This window comes from Chaetomium tenue, assembly GCF_020726465.1.
Source record: "Chaetomium tenue strain MPI-SDFR-AT-0079 chromosome Unknown F5144scaffold_1, whole genome shotgun sequence".
In the NCBI taxonomy this organism is placed as follows: domain Eukaryota; kingdom Fungi; phylum Ascomycota; class Sordariomycetes; order Sordariales; family Chaetomiaceae; genus Chaetomium; species Chaetomium tenue.
In genome coordinates, this window is record NW_027117329.1 from 3,224,251 (window position 1) to 3,237,374 (window position 13,124).

General features: G+C 57.8%; 5 protein-coding genes across 5 annotated transcripts; 2 read left to right on the plus strand and 3 right to left on the minus strand.

The window, feature by feature from the left end:
* Nucleotides 1–34: 34 nt before the first annotated feature.
* Nucleotides 35–3,307, minus strand: F5144DRAFT_543371 (uncharacterized protein; the record flags this gene model as incomplete). Its single annotated transcript, XM_066787243.1, has 3 exons — nucleotides 35–2,443; nucleotides 2,599–2,881; nucleotides 3,003–3,307. The coding sequence occupies 3 exons, from the start codon at nucleotides 3,305–3,307 to the stop codon at nucleotides 35–37; spliced, it is 2,997 nt and encodes a 998-aa protein (XP_066648588.1).
* Nucleotides 3,308–4,105: 798 nt separating this feature from the next.
* Nucleotides 4,106–5,448, minus strand: F5144DRAFT_555830 (uncharacterized protein). Its single transcript, XM_066787934.1, has 2 exons — nucleotides 5,050–5,448; nucleotides 4,106–4,980 (listed from the first exon to the last, which is right to left on the minus strand). Exons 1-2 carry the CDS (start codon nucleotides 5,054–5,056, stop codon nucleotides 4,292–4,294), a joined length of 696 nt encoding a protein of 231 aa, XP_066648589.1. The 5' UTR covers nucleotides 5,057–5,448; the 3' UTR covers nucleotides 4,106–4,291.
* Nucleotides 5,449–5,633: 185 nt separating this feature from the next.
* Nucleotides 5,634–7,183, plus strand: F5144DRAFT_543373 (uncharacterized protein; the record flags this gene model as incomplete). Its single annotated transcript, XM_066787244.1, has 2 exons — nucleotides 5,634–5,802; nucleotides 5,883–7,183. The coding sequence occupies 2 exons, from the start codon at nucleotides 5,634–5,636 to the stop codon at nucleotides 7,181–7,183; spliced, it is 1,470 nt and encodes a 489-aa protein (XP_066648590.1).
* Nucleotides 7,184–8,735: 1,552 nt separating this feature from the next.
* Nucleotides 8,736–10,853, plus strand: F5144DRAFT_479425 (uncharacterized protein; the record flags this gene model as incomplete). Its single annotated transcript, XM_066785164.1, has 1 exon — nucleotides 8,736–10,853. One exon carries the CDS (start codon nucleotides 8,736–8,738, stop codon nucleotides 10,851–10,853), a length of 2,118 nt encoding a protein of 705 aa, XP_066648591.1.
* Nucleotides 10,854–11,307: 454 nt separating this feature from the next.
* F5144DRAFT_479981 (NADH-ubiquinone oxidoreductase 49 kDa subunit mitochondrial precursor) lies at nucleotides 11,308–12,945 on the minus strand (the record flags this gene model as incomplete). The annotated part of the gene is made up of 2 exons (XM_066785202.1): nucleotides 11,308–12,123; nucleotides 12,247–12,945. 2 exons carry the CDS (start codon nucleotides 12,943–12,945, stop codon nucleotides 11,308–11,310), a joined length of 1,515 nt encoding a protein of 504 aa, XP_066648592.1.
* Nucleotides 12,946–13,124: the final 179 nt, after the last annotated feature.

The following is a 13,124-nucleotide window of genomic DNA, read 5'->3' on the forward strand; positions in this document are numbered from 1 at the left end:
TCGCATCATATCCATCCATCCATCTCCAGTCTCATCAACCAGCATAAGCCTCGCTGCCCCTCCGGCCCGCTCTCACCGGCAGCGCAGAAACATACGCATTCGTAGCAGTCAGCTGCTCCGAGAAGCTCGCAAGCAAGCGCATCACCTCGTCGCGCACCTGTTCGCGACCAGCCGCACCCTGCATGACCCTCGCCGACGGCGGCGCCGGCACGCCCCCGCTCAAATCCGCGTGGTCCGCCCCCGAGCCGTTCATCGCGGCGACCCTCGGGTGCTGCAGCTGCGTGCTGTTGATGCTCGCGCCCGACTGCGACCGCGCCCTGGTCCGCGCCCGGCTGGGTCTGTCCGATACGCTCATGGGCGTCGACGTGCCCATAGTGAGGTACTCCGACTCGTACCCGCTGGTGGAATAGCTGTCGTCGTCGTAGCTGGTTGAGCGCGAGTGGGATACCGACTGTGAGCCGCTGCGGACGCTGGCAGGAATAAAGTCAGGAGGCATTGATTGTGTGTCATCAGTACTGGCTCTCGCCAAACGGGCAAAATCGCTGTCGTCCGAAATGAAGATGGAGGGCTCGCGGATCCCTAGTTGGGTCGGTTGGTAAAGGGAGGCGTGGCGCTCGAGATCGAAAGGGTTCGCGCCACCGATATCCGAGCCTGCCACCGAGGCGACATCCGAGTTGGCGGTCGATGGCCGGGGCGGTTCGGGCATCACTAGACCCTCGTCGAGATCAATAAGACTGCCTACTGAGGCACGGTTGTCTGGAAGGGGTTGAGGCGGCGCGGGATCATAGGGTTCAGGTTGGAAACCGTTCGGGTCTTCTGTGGGGTGAAAAATCAGAGGAGGACGGGGGTTCGAGTCGGTCCGCTGCTCGTGGAACGGGAAACGGGACATTTCCGGGTTGGCGGATGCCGGAGGAGCCATGGTCGGGAACTTCCATTCTTGGGTGCGGCGGTTGGGGTTCAAGTCGGCGGGATCGCTTAGGGGTGCTTTATTAAAGTCCGTGACATCTTCATTCTCAGAGTCGCTTGGAACACGCATGCCGGCCCGGATAGTCGCCATGTCGACAAACTGGGATAGGTCCCCACCGTCGTGAAGGGAGGCATCAAGGTCAATGAGCGACTCCCGGAGCGTCGAGTGAAGCGAGTCGTCCCGCAGGGGTAGATCTGATGTGGTGGTCATAGGAGGGGGGGGTGCTCTGCCGTAGTATGCGCGCGAATTGTCCTCGTAATTGGAAATGGTGTTGGGGTCGAACACCTTCTCAAGGGGCACCGTTTTTGGCTGGAGTTGTGGGGGAAGCCGGCGGCGCTGCTTGGGTTTCGGGGGACGAGAGGTTTGTTCGTTGAGCTCAAAGTCGACGTTGGAACCGTACACGTCAAAAACCGCTCGGGCATCCGTGTCCATGAGCTGCCGGTCAAAGTCGACGGTGGTGCTAAAATTCCACTCGTCACTGGGCAGGGTCGAGGATTCGTAATCTGACGGCCCTAGCACACCGAATGGAGCGAACAACGACCTTCTGACACCGCCCTGGCCCTCCCATAGCTTGTATGCCTTGACAAGGTTGGCGAGCGAGGCGGCCGGATACTGTTCGCTGGTGCCGAAGATGTATGGGTGCCGCTGGATTTCCTGGATGCTTGGCCGCTTGGCCGGGTCTTCAACGAGACAGAAAGCCACCAGGTCCTTGATCTGATCGGAATAATCGCCCTCCAAACGTGGAGCGTGATGTTTGATGTATTGTCCCAGCTCATGAACGTTGAAGCCCGCCGTGACGTTGGGAGGGAGACCCGAGGCCAATTCGTACACCAACGAGCCAAAGGCCCAGATATCGACTGGTGTGCTGTAGGAGGGGACAGGGTCAAAGAGTTCTGGAGCCATCCAGTGCAGGGTCCCGATGAAGGTGGTCCGCTTGTCAACTTTGGATTCGACAATTCCGGCCACGCCAAAGTCGCAGAGCTGAACGCTGCCCGCCTCGGTGACTAAGACGTTGGCGCATTTGATGTCTCGGTGGATGATGCCTTCTTTGTGGACCCAGTAGATGGCTTCTGCCACCTCTCGCACGATGGGGATGATCCATTTGTCCTGCAATCCCCCGGGCGCTGTGGGCTTCATGAGGGTCGCGACACTTCCTCCGGCGCAGTACTCCGTGACCATCCACATGGCCTGGCCGACCGGCAGAGCGTCGAGATTGAGGTTGATATTCTTTGCGCCACTCTCGCTGAGCTTCTTGAGCGTCGAGAACTCGTGCATGAACTCGCTGTACGTGTCAGCGAGTTTCGGGTTCAGGGTGTCGCCTTCTTCGATGTTGATAATTTTGACGGCAACGAGCGCTTTCGTGTTGACGTCGGTGGCCTTGTAGACCCGACCGTAGTTCCCCTTGCCGATTAACTCTTGGAGTTGGTAGGGCGGAACATCCTTCCCAGCCCTGTTGCAATCCTCCTCCACGATTGCCTGCATTTTTTTCGCATCTTCAATCGCCTTGTGTTTGCTAGTAGGAAAGTCCGCGTTTCGAACCTGCAGGTTGGTACTAGCCATGGCGATGGGCGAGGGTCGGTCTGAGGACCGAGCTAGTTGCGGGGAGAGGATTGGTTGGTGCTGTCACGCACCCTTTTGTTCCCGGCAAGCTGGTCGACCGGTAGCGTGTCGGAGGACGCGCGGCTGGGGCTTAGGGCGCGTGGCCGAGGAGATCGGGCAGATTCGCCAAACACCAGAGAGAATGACAGCTCGGTCGGTTCCCGCTGCTGGGCGGCGAGCCAGTGGCTCCGAATCCGAAGGCCGCGAAGCCCGCTCTCGAGGGCACCTGCCTCAGACTGTTGAGGCGCCCGGGCCACCTCCTCCTCCGGCTCTGGGGCTTCCCTCTCGGCACAATCTTCTGGATTGGCCGGTTCGCTATTTGAATGATTAGATCCAAAGGTCTCAATAAACCCATCGTCAAAAAAACATTAATAGTGCTAGGGAGGCAGTTTCAGGGCAACGCGGGCTGATGGAATAAAGCACTGGTACTACTTACCAATCCTCTGGGAGGGCGATCTGGTCCAGCCAGCGGAAGATGGACCGGCGCTGCTCTGGGAACAGCAGCGAATTCTCGGTTGGCCCTGCGTGGGCAGGGAGGGGCGGAAGAGGTCCTGTGGGCGGGGGCCCGGGGCAAGGAGGAAGGGAGGGATGGGTCCGCGGAAGGCGAACCTCGCGGGTGGTGGCCCGGCGGCGGGTCGAGGGAGCCTCGCTGCCCTCGCTCGGGTCGCCTCTTCTTCGCTGGGCGGCAGTGGTAGGAGGGTTGGTGGACCCTTGGCGGTTGTCGTCGTCGCCGCTCTGCATCTTGGTTAGTTTGCTGATGGTTGTCTTGACAGACTTGATACTAGTTTGGCGATTGACAACAAGAATCGGAGACCACAAAATAAATAATTTAACAGTGACTCACGCAAATTAACTAGCACCAAAACCTCTGCTGAAATACGGGGCAATGATGTCGTCTCGGGTCTCTTGTGTGAGTTCAAGATGAAGGCGGCCAATCCCGCGAGAGGATGACTTGGGCAAACAATAACAGTGATGAACTTGAATAGTTGGCCTTGCAGAACAATCAGATGCGGATCAGGCAGGATCAAGTTGCAAGGTATTAAGTCGCAGAATGCATTGTTGATGCCAGATCTGGGAGAGTTCTCGATGTTAGAGTCTTGGTGGTGAGTGTCCCTGAACTGATCCAGGGGTTACAGAACCGGATGAGGCTAAAACGACGCTAGTGGCTGTTTGATCCAATCACTTCAGGGGCAAACACGTGGGACGAACCACTTTGGCAAGCGGCAGTTGCCGCAGTGGGCATCGCAAGGATATTGTGCCTCAAGCCATCCCAGGGTTTGAAACTCGACTTTTTCATCTCTCCACCTGATCTGTCAAAAAGCAGATATCATCTCCGTCACACTTACCACTCCTCTCTATTTCCCCTTGTGCTTGTGAGGTTTAGCACAGGATTAATGGTGTACTTAGACCTTTTGTATCAGCTGGTCCAAGAATTCACACAAAGTTGCAGTTGTGGTCTAGCCTTGATTCAATCGGACGGACGGCTTTATTATCCAGTTATATCGGACGGTCTGTCCGTCTCATTCTTTCACGTGCACTTGCGATGACCTTCAAAGTCGGCGAAAGATTAACTTTTCACTCATATTATTGCCAAAATTCATGGTGTCAAGCTTTTGTCATAAAAATACGCTCAGCATGTCCTCACAAGCGACCCGCCTGCTAATTCCGTCCCAAAATCATCACTTGGACCTTCATCCAGTATCATACATCCTCCTCCAAGACCCCCTATTTCTCCCCCTCCCCAACCAACCTCGCAACCATCTTCCCATGAATCTGCTTCCAATCATTCTCACACTGCGACTTCACAATCCCCATCAACAACCTCGAGCAACTAATCGTAATTTCCTCCACCAACTCCAACCCCGGCCCCGCCTCACCCTCACCACCCTCACCATCCTCATCCCCTGATTCTCCAGCACCAGCACCACCAGCACCACCAGCAACCTCCCTCACCCGCCAAAACGTCTCCATCACCACCGACAGCGGGCTCCTAATGCGCACAAACCACCCCTCCTCAATATCCGTAATCTCAAAAACGCTCACCACATTCGTGTCCCATATCCCCGCGGGGATGGCATGCACGATGTCCGTGACGCGGTAGCATTCGGGTACCGTTTCCGGTGCCTCGCCCTCGCCCTCGTATTGGCTCGAGCCGGAGGAGCCGGAGGAGCCGGAGCCGGAGTTGGGCTGGGATGGTACCGGTTTGGCGCGGAGCTCGGGCTTGACGTGGTCCGGCACGGCCGGGGGTGGGTTGAGCGTGGCGAATTCGGCGCGGGGGATCAGCTCGGCTTTGGTGAGGTGGGGGTCGCAGGAGAGGAAGAAGTCGTGGTCGGAGAGGAGGGCGATGGCTTCGGCGCGGGTTTTGCCTCGGGGGAGGCGGGTGGTGTGGGTTACGGTGGCGGTTGTGGTGAAGACTGGGGAGGGGGGTTAGAAATGATGGGTGGGTGTGGGGTGGGATAGAGGGTTGCTTGGTGGGATCTTACATGACATTGTGGGCTTAGTGTTGGATGTTTAGATTACTTGCTGGATATATTGGGCGTTTTTCTTTTTCGTAAGATATGGGGTGCGGAGATAAAGTAATATTTGAGGGTGTGTGAGAGTAAATGGCTTAAATACGGAACCAAAATCATAGAAAAGAAACCGGCGGTAAGGATGGGCTGAACACGCTATATATCCGTTAGGCATCGAATTGTTCATGTCCCATAACTGGGGATATCTGACACACATCAAGTCTCGGCATGCAGATTGACAAGGACCATAAGGTCTTAGCTCAACTAGTCAAAATGCCTGTTTCTTGAATTGGTCAATAAAGTTCAGGCATATGCGGACTAAAAAGGGGTGTGAAACACACAAGCGCCACCAGGAGAATATCAAAGTCCGGAACCCTGGCGGCAGCACTTACACCACCACCTAAAGAGTATATGGCAGGGTTAGGGTCTATTATGACGCCCACTTGCCCAGAAATCGATCTGCCGCGGCCAAGCTTGGACTCCATGACGATGGAAGGAAGTGCCTCGATTCTGACAATCCCGGCTACCCCGAGAACTGATCGCCCAAGCATGCAACAATGAACACAGTAATTGGGCGACGAAGCGCATACGTGTGCCGGAGCTGTACCCGAAGTCTCCAAAGACAGCTGCGGCGAACCTACGCCAGCGCTGCCTCGCAACCAGACATTTACGATGTGGTCTGCGTCGGTGGAGGGCCCGCGGGGCTCAGTCTCTTGACAGCGTTGCGTAAGTATTGTTGCCTACCAATGTGTTTTTGCAGTAATTTTGAGGCATTGGAGCTAGGATACTGATCATTGACCCTCCAGGCGCCAATCCCGTCACGGCGCATCTCCGAATCGCCCTCGTCGAAGCGCAGGACCTGGCCAAGACCAGATCGTGGAAGCTCCCCGCAAACAAGTTTTCCAACCGATGCAGCTCCCTTACACCGTCTTCCGTTTCATTTCTCGACCAAATCGGGGCATGGTCACATTTGGAGCGAGACAGGGTCCAGGCATACCAGGAAATGCAGGTGTGGGATGGCGTGACGGGAGCGCGGATCGAGTTCGACTGGGCCCAAGGCTCTACACCTGCTGCGGGGACGACAATCGCCTACATGAACGAGAATCTGAACCTCACATCCGGCTTGCTGAAGAGGATGTATGAGCTGGGCGGCGTGTCTGTGTTTGACAAAGCGAAGGTCGAGAGGATAGCGTACGGGGAGGAGACGGAGGAGCTAGATCTGCGAGAATGGCCCGTTATTCACCTATCTGGTGGCAAGCAGCTTTCTGCCCGCCTCCTAATCGGTGCCGATGGTGCGAACAGCCCCGTGCGGTCGTTCGCCGGCATCGAAGCCCGCGGCTGGGACTACAACCGCCATGGCGTTGTTGCCACACTCGAGATGGAAGAGGAGGGTTGGGGAGGAGATCACCTCAAGACCGCTTACCAACGCTTTCTCCCCACAGGGCCAGTGGCCATGTTGCCCCTCCCAGGGAATTACTCCACCCTTGTGTGGTCGACGACCCCCGCCAATGCCTCTCGGCTCAAGAGCCTATCGGCCAAGGACTTCATTGCCACGGTGAACGCCGCCTTCCGGTTGAGTCCGACAGACCTCGAGTACATGCATACGCAAGAGTCGGGGCAAGCCGAGGAGTATTCCTGGAGACTGGAACACACCCCCGTCGACCATCGAGCCGTTCCCCAAGTGGCCGTGGGAGTCCAGGAAGGCACCGTCGCTTCGTTCCCCCTGAAGCTGCGGCACGCAGACACCTACATCGCGGAGCGAGTGGCTCTAGTTGGGGACGCCGCTCACACTATCCACCCCCTTGCAGGGCAAGGCCTGAACCAGGGGCAGGGCGACGTGCAGAGCCTAGCCAAGGCCATAGAGTACGCCGTCAGCCACGGGCAGGATATTGGCGTCACAATGTCACTAGAGCCGTACGCCTCCGAACGCTACGCGGCGAATCATTTGCTCCTTGGAGTCTGTGACAAGCTCCACAAGCTCTACTCGGTTGGCAGTGGTCCCTTGGTGCCCCTGAGGTCGGTTGGCCTGAACGCTGTCAACGCCCTTGGGCCCCTCAAGTCCTTCTTCATGAACCAGGCCGCCGGAAATGGGATCAAGGTCTTCTAACGGCCGGGTTGCTCATGCTCCACCTGCCGCGTGGACTTGTCCTACTCTTGACCCCTTGTTGTACAGATTTGTTTGCACCATGTATCATATACTTATTCCCCGAGATGTTAGGCATTGACGGATCCGAATGGAATACAAGAAGTGGAGGGCTTTTGCGCTCCTTCTTGAAAACCTGCCACCGGGTTCTTCCGGGCCATCAATATCGTACGAGGCGGATGGGATGACTTGTCACGGGGCCTACCCGTTTGGCTCAACAGAATGCTTTGCTTGCCCATTTGACTCCTCTCTGGTTTCTCCTTTCCGTGCCCTTCCTTTGATCTTCAGCCCATGACTCATTTTAATCCTCGGTTACACCAGCTATAGATCACGCCAGTCAAGGAGATTAGGTTCTGATCCCAGATTGCCATGGCCCCTTATTGGCCAAGGCTGCTGAAGTAAACAAGGAGCGGTTGCCAGTGCAAAGCTCCTTATTCAGATCAACTTGAGATGCTCCTTTACTACCCCCTCCCCATCTGAGGCTCCGCTCACACAAAGCTGTGCGTCTTCACCATTTCTAAGACCAAAAGTATGTGAACATGATACAGTTTTTCATGGCCCTCGATTAATCCCGAGAGTGCTGGCCGTGTAATTAAGGTCAGCTGGGGAAACCAGCTGCTAAGCTTTGAAATGTTTCTGTTGTGCTAGTGCTCATGCCAGTGCCTTCCAGCAGGCTTCTTTGCTCTCTTAACTTCCCTCTTTCTCCTATCCGCTTTTATATTTCTTTCCACCTCCTACCTTCGCAAAATTTCACAGTTAGCAACATTTCACAGTTGGACCGCAACTTAACCACTCACTTGGGCTAACCTTCACAGCTAATCTCTCTAATCCACCTCCAACTGGTGAGGTCTCACCACCCTGGTGCGTGACCAACCAGTGGTATCAGAGAGTAAGACAGCCCGGTCAAGCAGACCGGTCTCCCGGCGGCTCGGGTCATCCACGAGCTCAACCAAACAAGCTTGCCGCTGCGGAGGTGGGCATAACCCTGGGTGCGTGGCTCTGGCGGTGCTTAGAGGCAGGTACGTTCTTTGGTGTGACAGAGACGCAAACATGTTATACTTGGACTTGGTTTCCGCTTCCCTGGCCCCTATTTCTATTTTTCACGTTCTGGATCCCTCCATCTTGAATCTTGTCAGCTCCCGGATGCTGTGTGTGCTGGGCCCGACTTATAAGCGGGGGATTTCTCGTTGTTTTGTGCACATACCCCTTAGTTGCATCCCAACCTGTCGCTATTGTGGTCGGTTTATGCCACGCCGAGATCGTCACAATAGTAACCGGCGAGCTACGAATAGAGCACCTTGCTGCCTGGGAGCACCCCCCTTTGGTTATTCAAACTCCCTACTTCAAGACTTGTTCCGCTTTCTGCTTTCACCACCCATCTTCCTCTTTCTAACTTTGACACCACCAGGGTCCGAACTTAACGAGCACTAACTCACATCACTTTGCCAACTACCAGCCAACTACCAGCCAACTACCAGCCAACTACCAGCCAACTACCATCCAGCTATCAGCCAGGATGTGCTACGAAGAGTTCATCGCCTACCAGTGCGGCCATCGCTCTCTGGGCGTGGTGCGACCTTGCCCCATGACGACGGCCGGCCACAACTTTCCAATCTGCGGCCTCCCACCTCACAAGCCGCATTATGCGGAGACCATGTGTACGCCCTGCGAGCGGCAGCTACATTCTCGCTGGGTCTTGATCAGAGAGTGGGAGCATCGCTGGCTTCATGAGCGTGGCGCCTGTGGCTGTGAGGTCATCTTCCCAGGCCTCCTAACCACCCCTCGCGTCATCGGCCACACATCAGTTGCTGAAAGCCCGGCTTCAAGTTCAACAACTGGCTCAGCGTACCATATTACCCCTGCAAACGATAGCGACGCTACGCCGAACCTCATTGCTACGACCGCAAGCTCCAAGGAAAGCCAGGGACAAACTGAGCAAGGCGGCCTCGTGGACACAGCCTCTTCTACTGCGGCCGGCCAAATTCCAGCCCTCTTCGCAGAGGGGGTTACCTCGACAGGCGAGCATCGCGTTGCTGTTCGACTCCCTGGACTCTACGCGGCCGAGTGGAAGTCCGACCACGCTGCCCTTCACAAATCCGGAAAGTGTACATGCGCGGCGACCTTCACGCCTTACAAGCCGCGGGTCAGCGATGCCGAGCTGACAGCTCACGACCGAGACAACCTGTCCCAGTGGCGTCGGCGGGAGATTGAAGGAGAGAAGAACGAGGACGCCCGTGGCATCGAAGGCCAAGCCGAGGAGACCATAAAGCGGATCGCCGAGATCAAGGAGACATTTGGGGACTTTGAAGTTGGAGACGAAGAGAAACCGCCCAAGGTCAAGGTGCCGCGCCTCCCTCCTCCGGCCGCCGCAGAAAATCAAACAGCCAAAGTCAGGGGTCAAGGTCAGGGGAACAATAACAACAATAGCAACAACAACAACCCCCGCCACTTCAACCGCCGCCCCGACAACCGCCGTGAGAAAAACACCCCATCGCGTCCCCAGTCCCAGCCCACTCGACGGGCCTCAGCCTCGCCCCCAACCCACGGCCAACTCATCGTCTCTTCCCCTCCGACCAACCAACCCCTGCCCCAGGCAGCTACAACCGCACTAGCCATACCCATGCCAACGGGCGGCGGCTACCTCTACCCCGAATACCCACACCACCAACAACAGCACCCGCAGTATTTTGTGCCTGCCCACCCGGCCTACGCCACAGCCACAACGTACAGCGACGCCATCCCCGAGGGCGCCTTCCCGTGGGCTGCCGCGCCCCAGGCCACGCCGGGCATGCCATGGGTGACACAGGGTCCTGGACCGTACCGTACGCCGGGCCTGGTGCATACCAGGAGTGATGCTGGCGCTGGAGCCCAGGGTGGCCAGGGTGGGCAAGGTGGGTACACTCATCCCCATTCGCATCACCATCCCAATCAGGTCTATGGGTATGGGCAGGGTTATGGACAAGGGCAAAGTTATGGCCACGGCAACAGCCACGGCTACGGCAGAGGCTACCCCAACCCCCGGTCCCGCGGCGAGCGGCAGCTCGCGGCGCTGGAAGCGCCCAGGCCGGGGCAGGGACAGATCCAAGAGTTGGAGGCGGAAGAGGATAGAGGCAGAGGCGGATGGAAGGGCGTCGACTCTTACTCGCACCAGCAACAGCAACAGCACCACCACCAGCAGCAGCACCAGCATCATCAGCACGGCGCCAACGCCACCCGCCCCGAGCATCTTCGCCCCGTCTGCGGTCTGCCCATCGGTGCCGGGCCCGAGGGCACGTCGCACATGCCGGACTGGCTGGACTGTCCGCTGCGGCGGAGCGCGAGTGTTGGGGCGACGGCGGCGGCGGCGGCGGGGGGTTTGGTTACGGATACGGATACGGATATGGATACGGATGGGGGTAGTGGTGGTGGGGATGGAAAGGTTGGGGTTGTTGAGGGTGGTAAGGGGAAGGAGGTTGAGGTTCAGGGCGAGGACAGACGACAGGGGCTTGTGAGAGTGGGGATTATGGGAAGGGCGAGGCAGAGACAGAGACGGGGTGCAGGACGGAGTGAGGGCAAGGAGACTGACGACGATGAGAGTGTCAGGTTCATGACGCCGCCGCCGCTTCCCACGCGCCGCCACTCTGCGGCCACTTGATCAATCGAGGGTAAGGTCTTCCGAGCTGGACCCCTTGGCTCCATCGGTATCAACATACTAATCAAAACACACACGCAGCAGCTGTGAAACAGTGTAGGATATTTACGTCGTTACCAGGACACGGGGAAATGGAAATCTGGTCTGGAGCATCCCACTCTCAACAGACCGGCCCCGAACAATCCCCGCCCTCGGCTTATGATACAGCAGATACAAACGAAACGACGCCGACGACCAGAACGAGCGTTTCGTTCTATTTCACCACCACCCAACTTCAACCCACCCCCAAGCTGGCTTAACCCTGGCCCGTTCGAAGAAGGGCTGGTTCACTTCTCTATCTATCTATGCCCGGGGGAACAACCACACCGCGCCAGAATCGCACCGCAATGTTTTTCTCATCAAATTGATTTTCCCATCCGCGATGATTTTCCAGTCTTTGATTTTGGTTTCCCCAAGTTTACCGATCGACCTCGCCTATGACGCCGTTAGCATGACATTCGATTTTCACACACAACAAAAAACAAAACTTACCAAACACCAAATCCATGGTACCAATGACGGCCACGGCGTCGGCCAGCAGATGCCCCCGCGAAACGTGGTCAAACCCGCTGAGATGGGCAAAGCCCGGAGCGCGGATGGACACGCGGTACGGGCGCTCGGAGCCGTCACTGACGACGTACACGCCCATCTCGCCCTTCGGCGCCTCGATGGCCGAGTAGGTGTCGCCCGGCGGGACGGCATAGCCCTTGGTGTAGAGCAGGAAGTGGTGGATGAGGGCCTCCATGTTCTCCTTCATGGCGGAGCGGGGCGGGGGCGAGATCTTGTAGTCCTCGACGCGGACGGGGCCGGCGGGCATCTTGTTGAGGCACTGGATGATGATGCGCAGCGACTGGCGGAACTCCTCCATGCGGCACAGGTAGCGGTCGTAGCAGTCGCCGTTGGTGCCGACGGGGACGTCGAACTCGACCTGGTCGTAGGCGTCGTACGGCTGGGTCTTGCGGATGTCCCATGGGACACCGGACCCGCGCAGCATGACGCCCGTGAAGGACAGGTTGAGCGCATCAGCGGCGCTCACGACGCCAACGCCCTGCAGACGGTTGATCCAGATACGGTTGTCCGTCAGCATCTCCTCCGTCTCGTCAATGCGGTCGCCAAACTGCGTCGCCCATTGGTAGATGTCGTCGAGCAGGCCGACGGGGATATCTTGGTGGACGCCGCCGGGGCGGACGTAGGCGGCGTGGAGACGGGCGCCCGACACGCGCTCATAGAATTCCTGGGCAATGTATATTAGCTTTACCAGTTCTGCTTTCTCTCAATCTCAGCCATTCGAAGAAACCCTTCCTCGCCCCCCTTGCCCCTCCCCGCCTCCTCTTGTGATGCCATGTGCTGTACTAACCATCAGTTTCTCTCTCTCCTCGAAACCCCACAAGAACGGCGTCAGCGCACCAACATCCATGGCGTGGGTGAGGACGGCCATGAGATGGTTCAGCACGCGGGTGAGCTCGCCGAACAGGGTCCGGATGAACTTGGCGCGGTCGGGAATCTCGATGTTGAGCAGCTTCTCGACGGCCAGCGAGAAACATTGCTCGTTGGTCATCATGGAGACGTAGTCGAGACGGTCAAAGTAAGGGAGCGCCTGCAGGTACGTCTTGTACTCGCACAGCTTCTCTGTGCCGCGGTGCAACAAGCCGACGTGGGGGTCCGAGCGGATGATCTCCTCGCCGTTCAGTTCCAAAATCAGGCGCAACACGCCGTGAGCAGCCGGATGCTGGGGACCGAAGTTGACCGTGTAGTGGCGGACCTTGCGGTCCTCGACCGATTCGTCGCGGGATTTTACCGTGGTACTGGTGCCGCCACTGGAAAGCTGGCCCTCGAGGTCATAGGGGTCGGCGGGAGTGGTGAAGTCAGGGCCCGTCGGAACCAGACGGGTGCCCTGATGCTCCTGGGGCTCGGCATAGCGACGGAGGGCTGAGACGGAGAAGGCGCGGGCGGGGTGTGAAATGGAGCTGGCGAATGCTGTTGATGGCGCCGCCCGGGACCGAATGCACAGTCGCTTGGCGCTGCGGCCGGCGAGCCGGTACAGCGTCGCCGACATGGCTGTTGTGTGGAGGATGGAGTGGAGAGAGTGTCGAGAAGAAGGAGATTGCCGGTTGCGCTCTCCCGGGTTGCGGCCTCTTCTCCGGCGTCAATGGCTGGCTGTGAGCTTGCGGATGTCGCTGGTGGGGAGCATGGACGTTTTACGGCGGTCGTCACTGATCTCAAGCAGTGGCCCTC